Source organism: Hippocampus guttulatus, chromosome 3 (assembly GCF_054856545.1).
Source record: "Hippocampus guttulatus isolate MCC_2025c chromosome 3, RoL_Hgut_1.0, whole genome shotgun sequence".
In the NCBI taxonomy this organism is placed as follows: Eukaryota; Metazoa; Chordata; class Actinopteri; order Syngnathiformes; family Syngnathidae; genus Hippocampus; species Hippocampus guttulatus.
Genome location: NC_141263.1, coordinates 10,885,296 through 10,899,812, shown reverse-complemented (window position 1 = coordinate 10,899,812; position 14,517 = coordinate 10,885,296). Strand labels below are relative to the sequence as shown.

The following is a 14,517-nucleotide window of genomic DNA, read 5'->3' as shown; positions in this document are numbered from 1 at the left end:
CAAGCCCACGTTATCACACATTTAAAGAATGAGGTTATTTTTCCTCCAGAGGCCGTCCCCTTAACTCATTTACACCCTTTGACGTATAAATACGTCAATTAGCGCATAGCCGTTCCCTCCCCATGACGTATTAATACGTCAATCACGTGTTTTCATGGGGGAGGGTGCAAGAGAGTCCGATGCAACTTCTCACCACAGGATTAGGCTTGACGGCAATGTTAAATAGCAAAAAAATGGCCATCGGGTGGCAGTGGTGCAAAAATCAACCAGGATCACGCAGCAGAAGTAGTAGAAAGGGCGTATAGTGAAGGAGGGGCGTATGTGGATAGTGGATTGGAACATTAGCAACTAGCAACGATGGAGAAAAGGAAATAACTAACTCAAAATGATTTTTTTTTCGGTATAAAAGCGTCCTCGAAACAAGACAACCAAGGAGATGGTGTTTGTGTGGAAGAGAAAATGACGCTTCGGTCACTAATCGAAAGCGGCACCCGTCAAACGAACGTCGGCCTGCACAAACATGGCGTGCTACGCGCAGCCCGCATAGCTCACGCCGAGTTTCGAGTTCATCTGATGAAGATGAACTTGCTCCACGTCAGCGATCATCGCTTGGCAGAGCATTTTGTGCCTCCCGATGCCCCACGTCGCCCACAAATCGTCTCCCCGGCGACTTCCAGCGATGACGGCAAAGAGGCTGCATTGCTTCGCACACGTCAGCGATTCGTTGGAATCGTCTCGTAAAGACGACGGCGAAAACGATGAATTGGAGAGCGATTTGGATCCAGATATGTCGGACGAATATGTGCCTTCGGACATAACGGAAAGGAGCTGAGAGTCCTCGCCAGAGCCGCTGGAACGAGGAGGTAACTGCTGACTAGCTTGCAAGTTCCCATTCAAAACTTCATCACTTCTTATGCCTCCTCAGTCACTTTTATGTACCGCTACATTCCCCGCTATACTATGAAGTTGCCAGTAACACTAATCATTTATGTACGGTTGATGCGTCTCGTAGATGTGGATGAAAATATGCGCTGACTTGCATGTCGCCATAGGTTTAAAAAAAAAAACAGGACACATTTGGTCCGCTCAGCTCTGCTAAAACTAGTGTTCAATTCATATTCCATTTCATTTCAAATTGGATGCTGAGCAACGTGGAATGAATGGTGTAAATAGCAGTGTGCGAGCATGTATGTGTGTGTGTGAGAGATGTGGAAAGCAACAATAAAAGAAATAGAAAAATAAAAGTGTGGTAATTGTACATGCGTCTATAAATTATAGATTGTCCAACCAGAAGCCAAAAGATGACGACTCCTCGCTTTGGTGGTGGAAAGAAAGGTAAATAAAAATAATTGTACCTCACTCTGCAGCAAGATATATTTGCAACTTTTTATGTTTCTATAATTTATAGGTCGTGCATCTGGACGTGGTGTGATGAATCGATGGTGACAAACTGGATGGAAGCCAAAAACCATCTTCTCCACAGCTGCACTTTTGTTCATAGTTCACTAGTTTTGTTGTGTGCAAATAAATTATTTTGCTACAAAAACATTATTTGTAATGTTCTTTTGTAGGAGGAACACATTATTGAGCTGCCACAAAAGCAAAAAATAGTGTAAAACTTGAAATGATGCTTGAAATGCATGCTTTTACAAAAAGCTCATTTTCTCTGGATTTCTGCAGAAAATCGGCCTTTTGCATAAAACTTAGCAGTTTTCTAATGCTGATTGCCAACGAACGGAGAAAGATAGAAACAAACTTTTTTTTTCTGCTGAAAGAAGAGAGTCTCACCTTTCTTTTGACAGGTTGCATGTATATATAGCCATAGGACAGAATTCTGTGGGCCTTGCAAATCAGTCGAAATTCAGTAAAATGTGAGGGATTGAGGGGGTTGTTCCAGTGAAAAGGGGTGGTATTCAATGAGTTAAAAAAGCAAATATGGAAGCTTGTAACCCACCTCACCTCCACACCGGAAATACTCAATGTGTTGCCATGCACATTGTCTGTAGCTACGTTAACCCACGAAGCAGCAGCAAATGCAATAAGAGAAGTAAACATTGCTCAGTGTTGCCTGGCATGTTTTGCTATAACCTGGTACTACATCCAAACAGTTGACATTGTATTGACCTTTGAACTAATAAATGTGTCATTTTAATTACAGACAATATATGCAGTTTGTGCTTTATAAGAAGTGACCTAGATTACAACTATGATATTTGTGCTTTAGCTTTCAACAAACACAAACACTGGGGCAATTTTCATGCTCTCATTGTTGACGCAACAACACAGGAAGCGACAGCTTACTTCAGCTTCCACCTACTTCAGTATCTTCATCCTCTCGGAAAAGTGCTGCTCTACTAAAGAAACAGAACGCACGTGCTGGTTTGAGAGAAAGTGCTGACAATGTCATGAGGTGATCATATCAACGTGATGCAAACGGAATATGTTTTGCTGTTTTGGGTATTTCCCATTTTCTTGGAAGGATGCTGTGTGAAAAGCAATCAACATTACAAAACAGGTATTGTTTTGGAACCAAAAGAATATGTTTGTTGTTTAAACCAAAGATATTTTCTCTGTTATTGTCTCCAGGTCCTCGCATGACGATGCCGCAGCAGCACTATCGAGTTGTGGAGGGTGAAATGTTTCTGATGCCGTGCACCAACAACAAGGTGACATGGTACCAGATTACAGGAGACAGAAAAGAAGATGGAGGCTTTTGTTTTGACTGTGGGAGCGAGTTCCTCATCGAAGCAAAACATTCAGGAAATTACACTTTGCTTACTGGGTAATGCTGCTTATTTTCTGTGCGGTTGGATTAGAGTGGTGGTACTCAAACCTTTTATGCCAATTGTTTTATACCACATAAAAAAAAATACTCGATAATGATTTTACATTGTTTTCAAACGTATTTACCGGTACATTTGATAACAAACAATCCTAAAAGTAAAAGTGCAAATGTATGTCAAGTTCAACCTGCTGTAACATGATGCATTTTATCAGTGATTCTTTCGCATTCTGCTGGAGGTAGTCCACGTACCACTTGGGGTAGCGTGTATCCCACTTTTCAGAGTCACTTTATTAGTGGAAATGCATACAGCAAAGAACGTTGAAAAGCACATTTGTGACATCAGACACGCATTTGTATTTTTCGATACGCATTTGTGACCTCAGTCATGCATTTGTAGATTTTCGTTACTCCTTCAGTCACACATTTATACGTTCTTAATTTCACATTTGTGACTGTGGTTATCGATACAGATTCTTTTGACATTTTTTTCCACTGTTTCATGAGAGTAAAATTAAAATAACTTTAAATAGTCACTCAGAGTGTATTGGTGTTTGTATTCAAACATTTAATCACAGTACAGTTCAGATGTATTCAACCTTTAAGTTAAATAAATGTGTATTTAATCATCTTGAGCTTTTTCTCCCCAAAGAGTGTGCTTTGTGTTTTTCTCACAATTTCCTACTGAATTTCCCATGAAATACCTGATTGGGATGTCTGTGCTGTCGAACGGCAGCAAAATGTTCCTTTACCTCCAGGTGTTGGACAAACAGCGCCTGCCATGTTACATAGCTGAGGAGGGGGGTGTCATGCTGCTTGCTGGTGCAGGAGGAACGATCCCCTGCCCCGGTTTCAACTGTACAGAGAGCACAGGTGTCACATGGTACAAGGTGAGACATAGGCAGACATATGCTGAATCCAAAAATCTTAATGACAATAGAAGAACTTGGGTATGCTTTTACTCAGGGTGACAGAAGGATGTCAAAAAAGCATCGTGACCTCTGCGTGAAGAATGGCCAGTTACATCTCTGCACAGTTAGCCACTACGACACAGGGCAATATTTTTGTGATAAACGCTTCGTAGAACAAGGAGTAGAATGGACCTTCAGGAGGCCTGTTACCGTAACAGCCATACGTAAGTGACCCCTTGTGTGTGTGTGTGTGTGTGTGTGTGTGTGTGATAGAACATTTAAAATGAGTGTACACTTTACATTTTAATTTTTATTGGTTATACCCTGTTAGCTTCACAGTGTCCCCCTGTCATTAAGGCGGATAGAGACTGAGCCCTTAGCTGAAGCTTTGAGCCCTAAAAATTGTACAATTTATACTGTCATTGCCACAAAATGGTGATCAAGCACTACTTTAGTCTAAATGAAACTCCTCAAGTCACTTCAACATGCTGCCCCGGCACCAAGATGTCACAAGATGGTGGCAAAGCACTACGTTTGCCTAAATGTAGCTCATCGACTCACTTTGACATAGTTCCTTGGTACCATCAGGCCATAATATGGTGGCAAAGCACCACTTTTGTCTAAATTAAGCTCCTTGACTCACTCCAGTATAGTTCCTTGGCCCCAAAATGGCACAAATTGGCATCAGAAAATACTTTTTGTCTAAAGGAAACTTCTCAACTGACTTCAACATAGTCATCCTGGGCACCAAGATGAGGGGAAAGCACTACTTTTATTCAACTGAAACTTCTCAACTCACTAAAACATAGTTCCTCGGCACCAAGATTCCACAAGATGGTGCCTAGGTAAGACTTAAATTGCTTTGGCAACAAAAACATCGATTGATATTTTCACCGACTGGCAGAGGAGGGGTTAAACAATGTGATAATCTGAATTTGCTTGGAATGTGTGGGGGTGTGCTGTACTTGTTTTTTTCCATCCATATCCAGTAATTGTAATGCGGTAAAATTCGAACTTTATCTATTTGCTTTCTTTCAAAATAATAATAATAATAAGCACATGTCCTTTCATCAGCTTTTAAAAAAGTGAGTGCTCCTCCAAGGATCACATTACCGGACAACAGCACAGCACAGGAAGTGGAGTTCGGTAAGCACTGTACAACCAAATGAAATCATCTTACTTTGTGGCATTAAAACCAATTGAGGGCTGTGCTTTTGCTACCTGGGCCTTCAGAGGGACTTTCCTGACTTAAACCAACTCTTGACACTGTAATATTACGGAGTGCTTCATTTTCACTGTTAAGCTGAATTGTTACATGACATGTAAAGCCCTAATGATTGCTATTTATCATCTCCTCCCCCGTTTTAGGAGAGCCCCACACTCTGACATGTCTGGTACATTTTCCTTTTGAACTCAACTTTTCACCACGAGTGCAGTGGTACATAAACTACGGAGGCAATGTGGAGAACATAACTCTGCTACGCACAGAGAGCCAGCAGTGAGTCACTGTCACATATTTAGTCATTGCTGATAACAGAGGGAATGTTTTCATTTTGAAACATAAATGAATTTGCATTCTCTTTGATCCAGACAGGAAAAGGTGACATGTAAAGAGTTCATGGTCACACAGACCGCTATCATACGGGAGGTGACGGCTCTTCATCTCAATCACACGTACACTTGCATGGCCTCAAACTCTGTTGGCAACAGGAACGCCACGGTCAAGCTCAAGAGGAAAAATAAAAGTAGGCTTATTTTCCTTTTTTGTCACATTATTGTCGTACAAAACACAAGTTCTTACTACATTTATTGTCAGTGGCTAGCCGTTATCACAATCACACTTCGGGACAATTTAGAGTGTTCCGATAAGTGTTCCATTAATCTGCCAAGTATGTTTTTGGAATGTGGGAGGAAACTGGAGTACCCGGAGAAATCCCACGCAGGCACAGGGAGAACATGCAAACCCCGCACATGAATGCCGGAGTCAGAATCGAACCCTGCACCTCTGCGCTGTGAGGCCGACGTGCTATCCAGTCGATTACCGTGCCACCCAGCTGTTATCGAATTCCTTTAACTGATACACTGATAGAAAATTGTCGGTTAATGTAACCTCTTCAGAAACAGAAATATAAAAGATGTAAATGTTTATACAGTCTTGTTTAACTTAGATTTCGTTTCAAAAGACAGGCTTTGTTATCAGAAATCACCCCTCCGGCTCCGAGTCCTCACAAATAAAATATGAAATGTCGTGTTTGCTTCGGGCCTGCAAATCAAGTTAAGTGATCGGGCTCGGGCCGGGTCGGGCTTAAATACCCTCGGGCCGGTTCGGGTCGGGCTCGATTTTTTTAGGACCGATCTTAGCTCTAAGTCCAAGTCACTGTGAATCCAGTCCCCAAGTCTGTGTTTGTTTGCTTGTGGTGCCATCATCGGGGAAGGTTCATCTTTAGCTCCCGACAAGTATGTGTGATGTCAAGGTGTAATGTCATTTAAATAGTCTTACATAATATATAATGCACACATTTCCATAATATATAAATCACATACTAAACTAATAATTGTATAAAATAATTGAATAATTATAATAATAATATAGAAAATACAGAGAAAGAGCTCAAAGAGGCACCTGTTGTTGTTTAGTGTTAATTTTGTGTCGAGCTAGCCCGTTTTGCACGTTTAGTTGAATATCTGCACTTGTTTACAATAGTCTTGTTAACTCATTACTTTGGCTTTATTTATTGTGATTTACATTTTATGCTTAACTATACATTCTGCGCATTGTTACAGCTGCGGTTGAGTATGCTTTTTCATTCCTGTTCATTTTAGAAGCTTGAAGAGCCTTTGGTTGAGGCTTATTCATTTTCTCTAGGTGTGGATCATGACAGAAAAGGTCCGGGGTTTGTAGATTAAGTCAAGCTTGATCCTGCTACTGTACCCCTAAAAAGCCCCAATTTTTTCCCCCCCAGTATTACACATTTTGTAGACAACCTACAATATAACCAGTATGTTTTCCTTCTAGAGAAATGGCCATCACTAGTTGGTTATCCAATTGCATCACTGCTGTTGGTCGCTGGAGTGGGCATTGTTTTGCATGTGAAATGGTTGGAACTCCAACTAATCTACAAATCACACTTTCAAAGTGGAAAGCTTGATGAAGGTGAGAATGCATTGTGTACACACACGCGAGCACACATACTGTGGTAGACATATCAGTATATGTCCAACGGCAAACCAACAATGCATGCACACATTCATCTTCACAGGATGTGGTTTCAGAACAACTCAAAATTCGACCACACCCGGAAACTTGAGTTCTCAAAACGGTCCACAGTAGATCACGTCACCTCGATAGAACAGAATAATAGAATATGTGAGTAGCAGTACTTGCTTTTTCCAAATAAAGCCCATTTTGATATTTAAAGGTGATAAAAATATATACAGTATGTACATTCATCTTCACAGGATGTGAACCCACAAATCCACTATTTATCAAATTAAATACGATGAAATTTTATCACCTGGTTGACTTTAAAATCGCCCAATTAATGTACAAAGCACACAATAACCTGCTCTGCCAAAACATTCAGAAGTTTTTCGAAATTCGAGAAAGCAGCTATGATTTAAGAGGTACCAATTTATTCAAAAAACTCAAAACAAGAACAAACATCAAGCAAAGAAGTGTATCTATCAAAGGTGTTAATCTGTGGAATAATCTCGAAACGGATCTGAAAATGAGTAAACGCTTGCTGAGTTCAAAAACAAATTCAAAAAAATAGTACAAACAACCTACATCAATCAGAGTTAAAATGATAAATTCAAAACATTAAATATAATGATAAATCAGAACTAAGTTGATAAATAGAGAAAGGTATATAAATATCCATTATGAATACAAGAGAAAATTAACACAAGAGTGTCAGGGTGTGGAAGTATATAATCCCGATACAAACCAAAAGTTGTAAAAATATCACGGTTAAGGGTAAAGTATGAGCCTTAATGGAGACTTCTTTCTTCTTACTTTTCTGATTGATATAAAAATGATTTATTAGATACAATCACATAACAGGGTAGGACTAGATAAGTTTTTTACTTCTTCCTACTCCCTTGAACATAACTGTTGAATGAAGATTGATTTCTTTCTTTTTACTTTTTTATCTACCTTATTTTCTGTCAAATTATTACTGTATATATGTTTTATGTTCAATAAACAAACAAACATATGTCCTACATATCATTCTTCCACACCGATATTTGGTTACTTTTCCTAAAGTGACCCCAAAATACACAAAAATGAAAATGTTTTATACAAGTGCTCCAAAATTTGTATCCTGTACACTAAATTTTATCTGTGTCAGTTAAAATGGATTTTAGATTTACCAATGGGGGAATCTTGAACCTACTTATGGAGTAAGGGAGTGCCGAAATAGTGAAAAAAAAGTCACATACATATCGCTAGCACCGGGCTTTTTTTTTTTTTTAATCTTAAGTGAAAATGAAAAGGGCTTGCTCACATTTGACGAGATAATGTTAAATGTTGAACACCGTTTTTTTTTTTTTTTTTTAAGTGATCATTTTGGAGGTACAAGAGTTTAGCAAACACATGCACATGTTGGACTTTGAAGGGTCACGTGTAACTTGCAAAAGAGTCCAATTCATTTGCATATTTTTATGAGAAAGCGTACTCCTGGGATTTTGAATGGGCCCTGAGAACTGTCTGTGTGCATAGCACGTGCGCCAGCAAAAACATGCACCCTTGCCTTTCAAGAATCAAGGAGTAATCTTGAGTGAAAGACTAAAACAGCCAAAAAAATGATCAGACTGTACATGCTAATTATAAATACGTAAGAGTTAAGACAACTGTTTTGAGTTAGGCAGCAGTTGTGAATTGAAATGTATTTAAAATCCCTGATTTTATTTTTTTCCCCGTCTCTATCAGATGAGAAAGAGTTTGATGTGTTCTTGTCTTATGTGTGGACCACTCCGCATGAGCAGGCAGGTTTGACGCTCTCCTCACGGTCAGGACCAGAATCGGACGGTATGTGGGACACGTTTTCAGGTCGATTGTGGTTGGAGGAGGAAAAACAAAACAAAAACAACATATCCATTTTGCAGATTATCCATCCACACTTGAGCCATTCAACTTTCAGCATGCTATGGACGATTTGAGGACACCTGAGGTGATGATTCCCATGGTTTTGGAAGACCTGTGGGGGTATCGCCTCTGTTTACTGGAGAGGGACATGCTTCCTGGTGGAGGTCAGAGGATCAATTCTCACCACACATGCACGCGAGTGGGGTCTTGGTTTCTAATGACGTCTATTTTTGTTTGACAGCCTACACAAACGATGTGGTGCATGCAATCAGAAGAAGTCAAATCCTCATCTGTGTTGTGTCTGCTGACTACTTGTCCAACAGCAATGCTGTGTTTGTTCTCGAATCAGGAATTCAGGCAAGTCAAAACCTGTCACCTGTCACATTGATTAATAACGGAAAAATTGAACTTTTCAGCTATCACCCACTCCTCTTACACAAACCAAAATAAGGCAAACACGCACGCCAAATAAGCAATCCAATCCTTTCTCAGTTACCACAGGCGTTCCCCAGGTCTCCATCCTTGAGCCTCTTCTATTCATCGCTTAGATCTTTCTCATTGGCCGTATTTTGAGTAAATTTATTGTTTTCTACTGCAGTGTATGCAGGGAAGAATCAAACCCTGTCATTGTCCAAAAATATCTGAAGCTAACAGTACATTTGATTATGCCTATCATTTAAGTTTTATTCATCACAGCAAAACCACTAATAACTTGTTTTTTTGTCTTTCAAGGTTTTGTTGCAGAGCTCTACTCTCAAACTTTTGCTGATACGGACAAGTAGAACTTCCAAATGTTTCGTAGAGCCAGATTCCCCTCTGCCCTCAGTGGTCCGAAGGGCATTGACGGTGCTTCCCAGCCTGGACTGGAATTTGAGACAAAGTGAAAGAGTGGATGGCAAATTCTGGACGTTGCTGAGGAAGGCCTTACCCAAAAACAAAGTAAGACCTGTCACTGGAGTCATATCACATGCCCGTTTTGGACACAATGATAACAGAAACCAAGAGTAAGGAATGGGGATGCACTGATTCCACTTGTTTTCAGAAGTATTCATCTGCCATCCGGGCATCAGTGTCATGGTATCGGAGCAAATTCGAGTACAGATGAACAGCATCGGCAAGCAAAACGCAATGATGAATAGATTGTCTGACAGGAAAAAAAAATGTTAAATTTGAGAGGAAATTTCAACTTTTTATGTGGTGATGCTGGTGTTTGCATTTTTTATTCCAAACAAAAACAACAAAAAGATCTTCCAAAGTGTTTATTGGGCTGTTAAAACAATCTTCTATAGTGTGTAGTCAGAGTTCAAGTGACCAATTCTTAAATTCAAATGTTGTATTGTTGATTTCAAAGTTGCAGGTAACAGAATTGAAACAAGACAAAAGCAAAAAAAGAAAAAGAAGCACATCTTGTTAGTGATTTATGTTGTTCCTTAGGGTATATCCTCTTTTTTTTGTATCGTATCAATTAAAGGGTTGATATCTGGTAATTCTTGTCTATGACTATGGCTTATCACTAGCATGATTTTTTTTTTAGGGGCAGACATTTGCATGGTTTCACACTTGGTTTCAACATGAGATTTATTTCTTTGTCTGACCAATAAAATGAGGGACGTGTGTAGTTTCATGATGTGATAAAACACCAAAATACAACAGAGGAGTTTAAGGAGGGGGTATAAACTGGCACAGCTGGCGATAAAAACAAACAAAAAACAACTGATTAGGTCACTATAACAGAAAAAAAACTGTCACAGTCATTCTTGAATACAACAAATTCAACTGAGTACTTGGGTTGCAAATGTTCAACGTCGGCAACTTTCCATAGGAATTAATGGGAATAAACCAATAATTCACAAAAATTAAAGGTTGTTTCTTAGGGAATTTATCGTTGGTCAATCTATATTTTAGCAGAATCCTGACTAAAACAACCACTTACGGCGGAACCTGGCCTTATGAGTGTTCTTTTACGAGTTTTTGCACCCACAAGCCATCGCTTGGATTACATTATTATTCAAATTCTAATGCTAACCTCCCATGGAAAGTCACCGGAAATGTTCTATCGCTTTGCAATTTTACTATGGATAAAACAAGCGCACAAAAAAACAGAATCAAACTTCTATTTACATGTATACACAAAACGGCTCAAAAGTAAAGTACACTTTCGCCAGGTACGCGTACGAAGAAGCAGGAAGAAGCGGGAGATGTGAACCTTTCTTATTGGCCATTAGATGTAATGTGCAGCAAATGTTACACGGTTGACTTCATCACATATTGCTGTGTTTCTCATTGCTCAGCACACAGATGTAAGGTCCTAAACAGAGAACACTAAAAGGCATGCTTGGTAGGGCAGCCTCAAAGTGGAGACTCCAATAATTGAAGCCTTTGTAGAGATCCCAGGTGTGGGATTTAACCATAACATAAGAAGAAGAAGGGGGGAAAAAAAGTTTTGTTTCACTATTTGTCTGTGTGCGCCTTCAACTTCCTCTCCCAAAGTTTTTGATTATCAGAGAAGCCCTGCTTGCCCTTGTTGAAGGAGTTCGGTCCGGCTGATGTCGGCGTCTCCCTAAAAAGATTCCAGATTAATAACATGTTAAATGTTGACTGAACTTAATTTAATGGTTAAAAATTTTTTAAAAAAAAAAAAGGCACCTGACCTGTACTCAATCCTAATTTGGCGAATCTCTGGTTTTGATTTACTTTTAACAGAACTTGTTGAATCTTAAAACGGAAATAAATATACAGCACTCCAAAAAGGGAGTGAAATGAATTGTGGAAACCTGCGAACGCATTGTTTCAACATCAATACTGCACTGAAATCGAGACAACAACTCTACCGGAATAATTATTCAATGTATAAGAATTGTACCGTTAACATTTAATTCCTGTGATTATTTTGATTTTACAGACCGCTAAAGTACAATTGTCAAACTCCAGTCCTCAAAGGTCCTGCATGTTTTAGATGTTTCCCTCCTCCAACACACCTGATTCAAAAGATCAGGCTCCCACGAGCTTGCTGATGGGCTGATCATTTGAATCGGGTGTGATGGAGGAGGGAAAAATTGCAGGAAAGCGGCCATCAAGGATCGGAGTTTGAGACCCCTTCACATAGTTCCTTGGCACCAGGATGCAACAAAAGGGCAGCAAAGCACAACTTTTGTCTGAATGGCGCTCCTCAAATCACTTCCATACAATTAACTGGCACCAAGACGCCACATAACAGCGCCAAAGCAACACTTTTATATGAAAGTTCACTGTCGTGTCTAGAATGACAGGATTAGGCTGAAATAAAACAATGTAGTCGTGAAGCACCTGCCGATGTTCTTCATCCTCATCTTTGCCTCTGGGGGCATCTCCTCCGGCTCGCTCTGTAAAATGAGAACATTTTATTTATCGGCTTATTTATATTGGTGGCCTTCCGGCCAGTGAGGGCCATACATGTATATGTGGAGCATGTCAACAGGAATGGTCATTTGCATCAATGTGTTTCCTGTTGTTGGTATGTGTTTGTCCATGTGGGATGAAGAAACAGTATCTAATTCTGACGTGTGTCATTAAGAATATTTATTATCTTAGCAGGAAGAAAAAGACAAGGGTCTACCCCATCAACTTGCTTCTCTGAGTCATATGAAAGCTTTTAGCTCACAATATCTCGATTATATTTCAAAAGCTAAAAAGCAAGAAATTCCATTCATGATTGTCTCGTTAGTTAAAAAAGTGATTTCAGTACTTACGTCATCATCCTCATTGAAAACCGATGCCAGTCCAAGCTTTTTTGGAGGGGCTGTTGGTACAGGCTCTTTGGGTTTCTAAGGCAACATTGTGAGAAGAGAGGGAAGTGAAATTTTACAGCATAATGCATAAATATGGGCTTTAGCACGTTTCCTCAAGAGCAACTCTATATTGGCTGCCCTCATTCATGTCGCGCATGAGAAAAGCCTATGCTAGCTGACAAACGCTTTCTGCTAATCTCTCAAGGACAAGAAAAAACAAAGATTCTAAAGAGTCTTGCTTTGCTTTCGGTATCTTGAAGGCCAATCTGTGCCCTCCCTTAAATCTAGTGGTGGGAAATAAGACGTACAAATGCTCTATTTATGTACTTAGGTAGATTTATTTCCATAGGTTTGTACCTTACTCTAGTATATCTTTTTCTGAAAACATTTTACTTGTGCTCCCAACTATTGAAAACATATTTGCATGTTATACTCATATTTATCAAAATTAGGTTATTACTTTTTTAACCTCTGCAGATGATGACACGATGTAATAAAGACGGATAAAGTCAAACACGGTTGACATATTGATTGATTGAGATGCAGGTGAATTCGAAGGTGGGAACAAAACAGGGAAGTACAGAGTGTGTCGACGCTTGCCAAAGGTATAGACAAAGATTCACAGTTACAATCACACCATAGAACAATTCTGAGTCCTCAATTGCTCTAATATGCATGTTTTTTATAATATGGAAGGAAGCCAGAAAATATGCAAACTCCACCCAGAAAGGCCAAAGTCCAGATTCAAACCACAAACGGTCCCCCAGAAGGTGAGCCTGCCCCTCACAACCAATTCAATAAGTAACCCAATCAAATACCCAACCTACTTACACTTGCACCAAGCTTGATCGATATAGGATTGGACTTATTGCTGCTCATGCCGAAGCCTATTTTGGAGGCTTTGCGGGGCGCTAGTGTCTCTGTCGGGGTTTCGTCCTCATCGTCTGATGAAAGATGCTGTGATGTGCGTTTGAGTTTGCTCGCTCCTCCGCCCACCGTGCTACAAGAGACAGGCTTAGTTTTCACTCTGCCTCCCTCCTCCAGCGGCCCTGCTTGAGGCAAGACAACTCACCAAGGTGAACAACTGTTTTTTTTTTTTACAAAGAGCTAAATAACAGAATTACCTGCACGGCTATGTTTGTCGCCACAAAATGTGACACATAAAACGCTTAAATTTAGTTCATGCGTGCATTGCCCATCTTGAAATTTGTTCACAACTGCTTCGAGTATGAGCATCGCTACCTATCTTAAATATATTTTCACCATTTGTTTAAAAAATGCGCGTAGGTACACTAATACGTTGATTAACAGCTGATCATTGTTTTTTTATTCAATGTAATTCCAACCGACGTCAACACAATGGTATCTTCGCTAAAAAAAACACTTGATTCGTTAGCTCGTTATATTTTAGGAAGGGCTCCATAAGTGACGTACTTTTTACCTGATTTGGGAATATGGGAAGCAATGCAAACAAAGACTAATTTAAATGCGTGTATAACATTAGTAAAAGAAATTAAAATGGCACAGATATCACCTCCGTCGTCGCGGTGGTCTCTCCTGTTGCGTTCCATGTTCGCCATTTTGAATGAATGGGCTGTAGCTGCTCGAACATCTTCTTCGCTCTAATTTCGATTGTGTGCGTTTTAGCGCCACCATTGACGAATAAATGCGTCGTCTTTTTTCCATCCACTTGTTTGAAAATTTCACTTAATAATCAGAAGTGGCTAAAGTACTCACTATATGTACCCTTAACTACTTTCCCTTTTCCGTGCAATGAAGTGTGTTCTGCCTCAAGAAAATCCCCATAATAATATCAAAATGTGAGCTGCCGTACAGATATTTTCAAAATGTCAATACTTGCATGATTACCGGTACTCATGAATCAAAGTTTCAGAATAAAGGAAACTTAGTTTTGTTTTAAATGTGCTTCATTTTGCAGGTACAGATCTCGCCCTGTGACATCTGTAT

At 39.7% G+C, this 14,517-nt stretch overlaps 2 protein-coding genes across 7 annotated transcripts; one reads left to right on the top strand and one right to left on the bottom strand.

The window, feature by feature from the left end:
- Positions 1 to 95: 95 nt before the first annotated feature.
- LOC147207455 (interleukin-18 receptor accessory protein-like) lies at positions 96 to 10,269 on the top strand. 5 transcript variants are annotated; one of them, XM_086106695.1, is made up of 15 exons: positions 96 to 863; positions 1,279 to 1,335; positions 1,409 to 2,515; positions 2,587 to 2,782; positions 3,519 to 3,672; positions 3,749 to 3,917; positions 4,768 to 4,839; positions 5,062 to 5,191; positions 5,284 to 5,438; positions 6,710 to 6,847; positions 8,627 to 8,725; positions 8,803 to 8,946; positions 9,024 to 9,139; positions 9,515 to 9,721; positions 9,825 to 10,269. In XM_086106695.1, exons 3-15 carry the CDS (start codon positions 2,428 to 2,430, stop codon positions 9,885 to 9,887), a joined length of 1,731 nt encoding a protein of 576 aa, XP_085962821.1. In that variant the 5' UTR covers positions 96 to 863; positions 1,279 to 1,335; positions 1,409 to 2,427; the 3' UTR covers positions 9,888 to 10,269. The 5 variants fall into 5 exon arrangements, with proteins under 5 accessions (XP_085962821.1, XP_085962822.1, XP_085962820.1 ...); XM_086106694.1 differs by having other exon boundaries at positions 98 to 863; positions 9,515 to 10,269; XM_086106698.1 differs by having other exon boundaries at positions 99 to 863; positions 1,409 to 2,410; positions 3,541 to 3,672; positions 9,515 to 10,269.
- Positions 10,027 to 14,262, bottom strand: pcnp (PEST proteolytic signal containing nuclear protein). Of its 2 annotated transcripts, none has more exons than XM_086106701.1 (5): positions 14,084 to 14,262; positions 13,381 to 13,598; positions 12,511 to 12,585; positions 12,089 to 12,144; positions 10,027 to 11,342 (listed from the first exon to the last, which is right to left on the bottom strand). In XM_086106701.1, exons 1-5 carry the CDS (start codon positions 14,127 to 14,129, stop codon positions 11,234 to 11,236), a joined length of 504 nt encoding a protein of 167 aa, XP_085962827.1. In that variant the 5' UTR covers positions 14,130 to 14,262; the 3' UTR covers positions 10,027 to 11,233. The 2 variants fall into 2 exon arrangements, with proteins under 2 accessions (XP_085962827.1, XP_085962825.1); XM_086106699.1 differs by having other exon boundaries at positions 13,381 to 13,549; positions 14,084 to 14,220.
- Between the last annotated feature and the right edge of the window lie 255 nt (positions 14,263 to 14,517).

Excerpts from the sequence above, each read along its gene's own strand:
- LOC147207455 (XM_086106694.1), top strand. The coding sequence starts at position 2,428 with ATGCAAACGGAATATGTTTTGCTGTTTTGGGTATTTCCCATTTTCTTG. Across the intron at positions 3,673-3,748 it reads CAGGTGTCACATGGTACAAG|GGTGACAGAAGGATGTCAAA; the intron begins GTGAGACATAGG and ends GCTTTTACTCAG. Across the intron at positions 5,439-6,709 it reads GCTCAAGAGGAAAAATAAAA|AGAAATGGCCATCACTAGTT; the intron begins GTAGGCTTATTT and ends TTTTCCTTCTAG.
- pcnp (XM_086106699.1), bottom strand. The coding sequence starts at position 14,205 with ATGGTGGCGCTAAAACGCACACAATCGAAATTAGAGCGAAGAAGATGT. Across the intron at positions 12,586-13,380 it reads CGATCAAGCTTGGTGCAAGT|AAACCCAAAGAGCCTGTACC; the intron begins GTAAGTAGGTTG and ends ATGTTGCCTTAG. Across the intron at positions 11,343-12,088 it reads AGGATGAAGAACATCGGCAG|GGAGACGCCGACATCAGCCG; the intron begins GTGCTTCACGAC and ends GAATCTTTTTAG.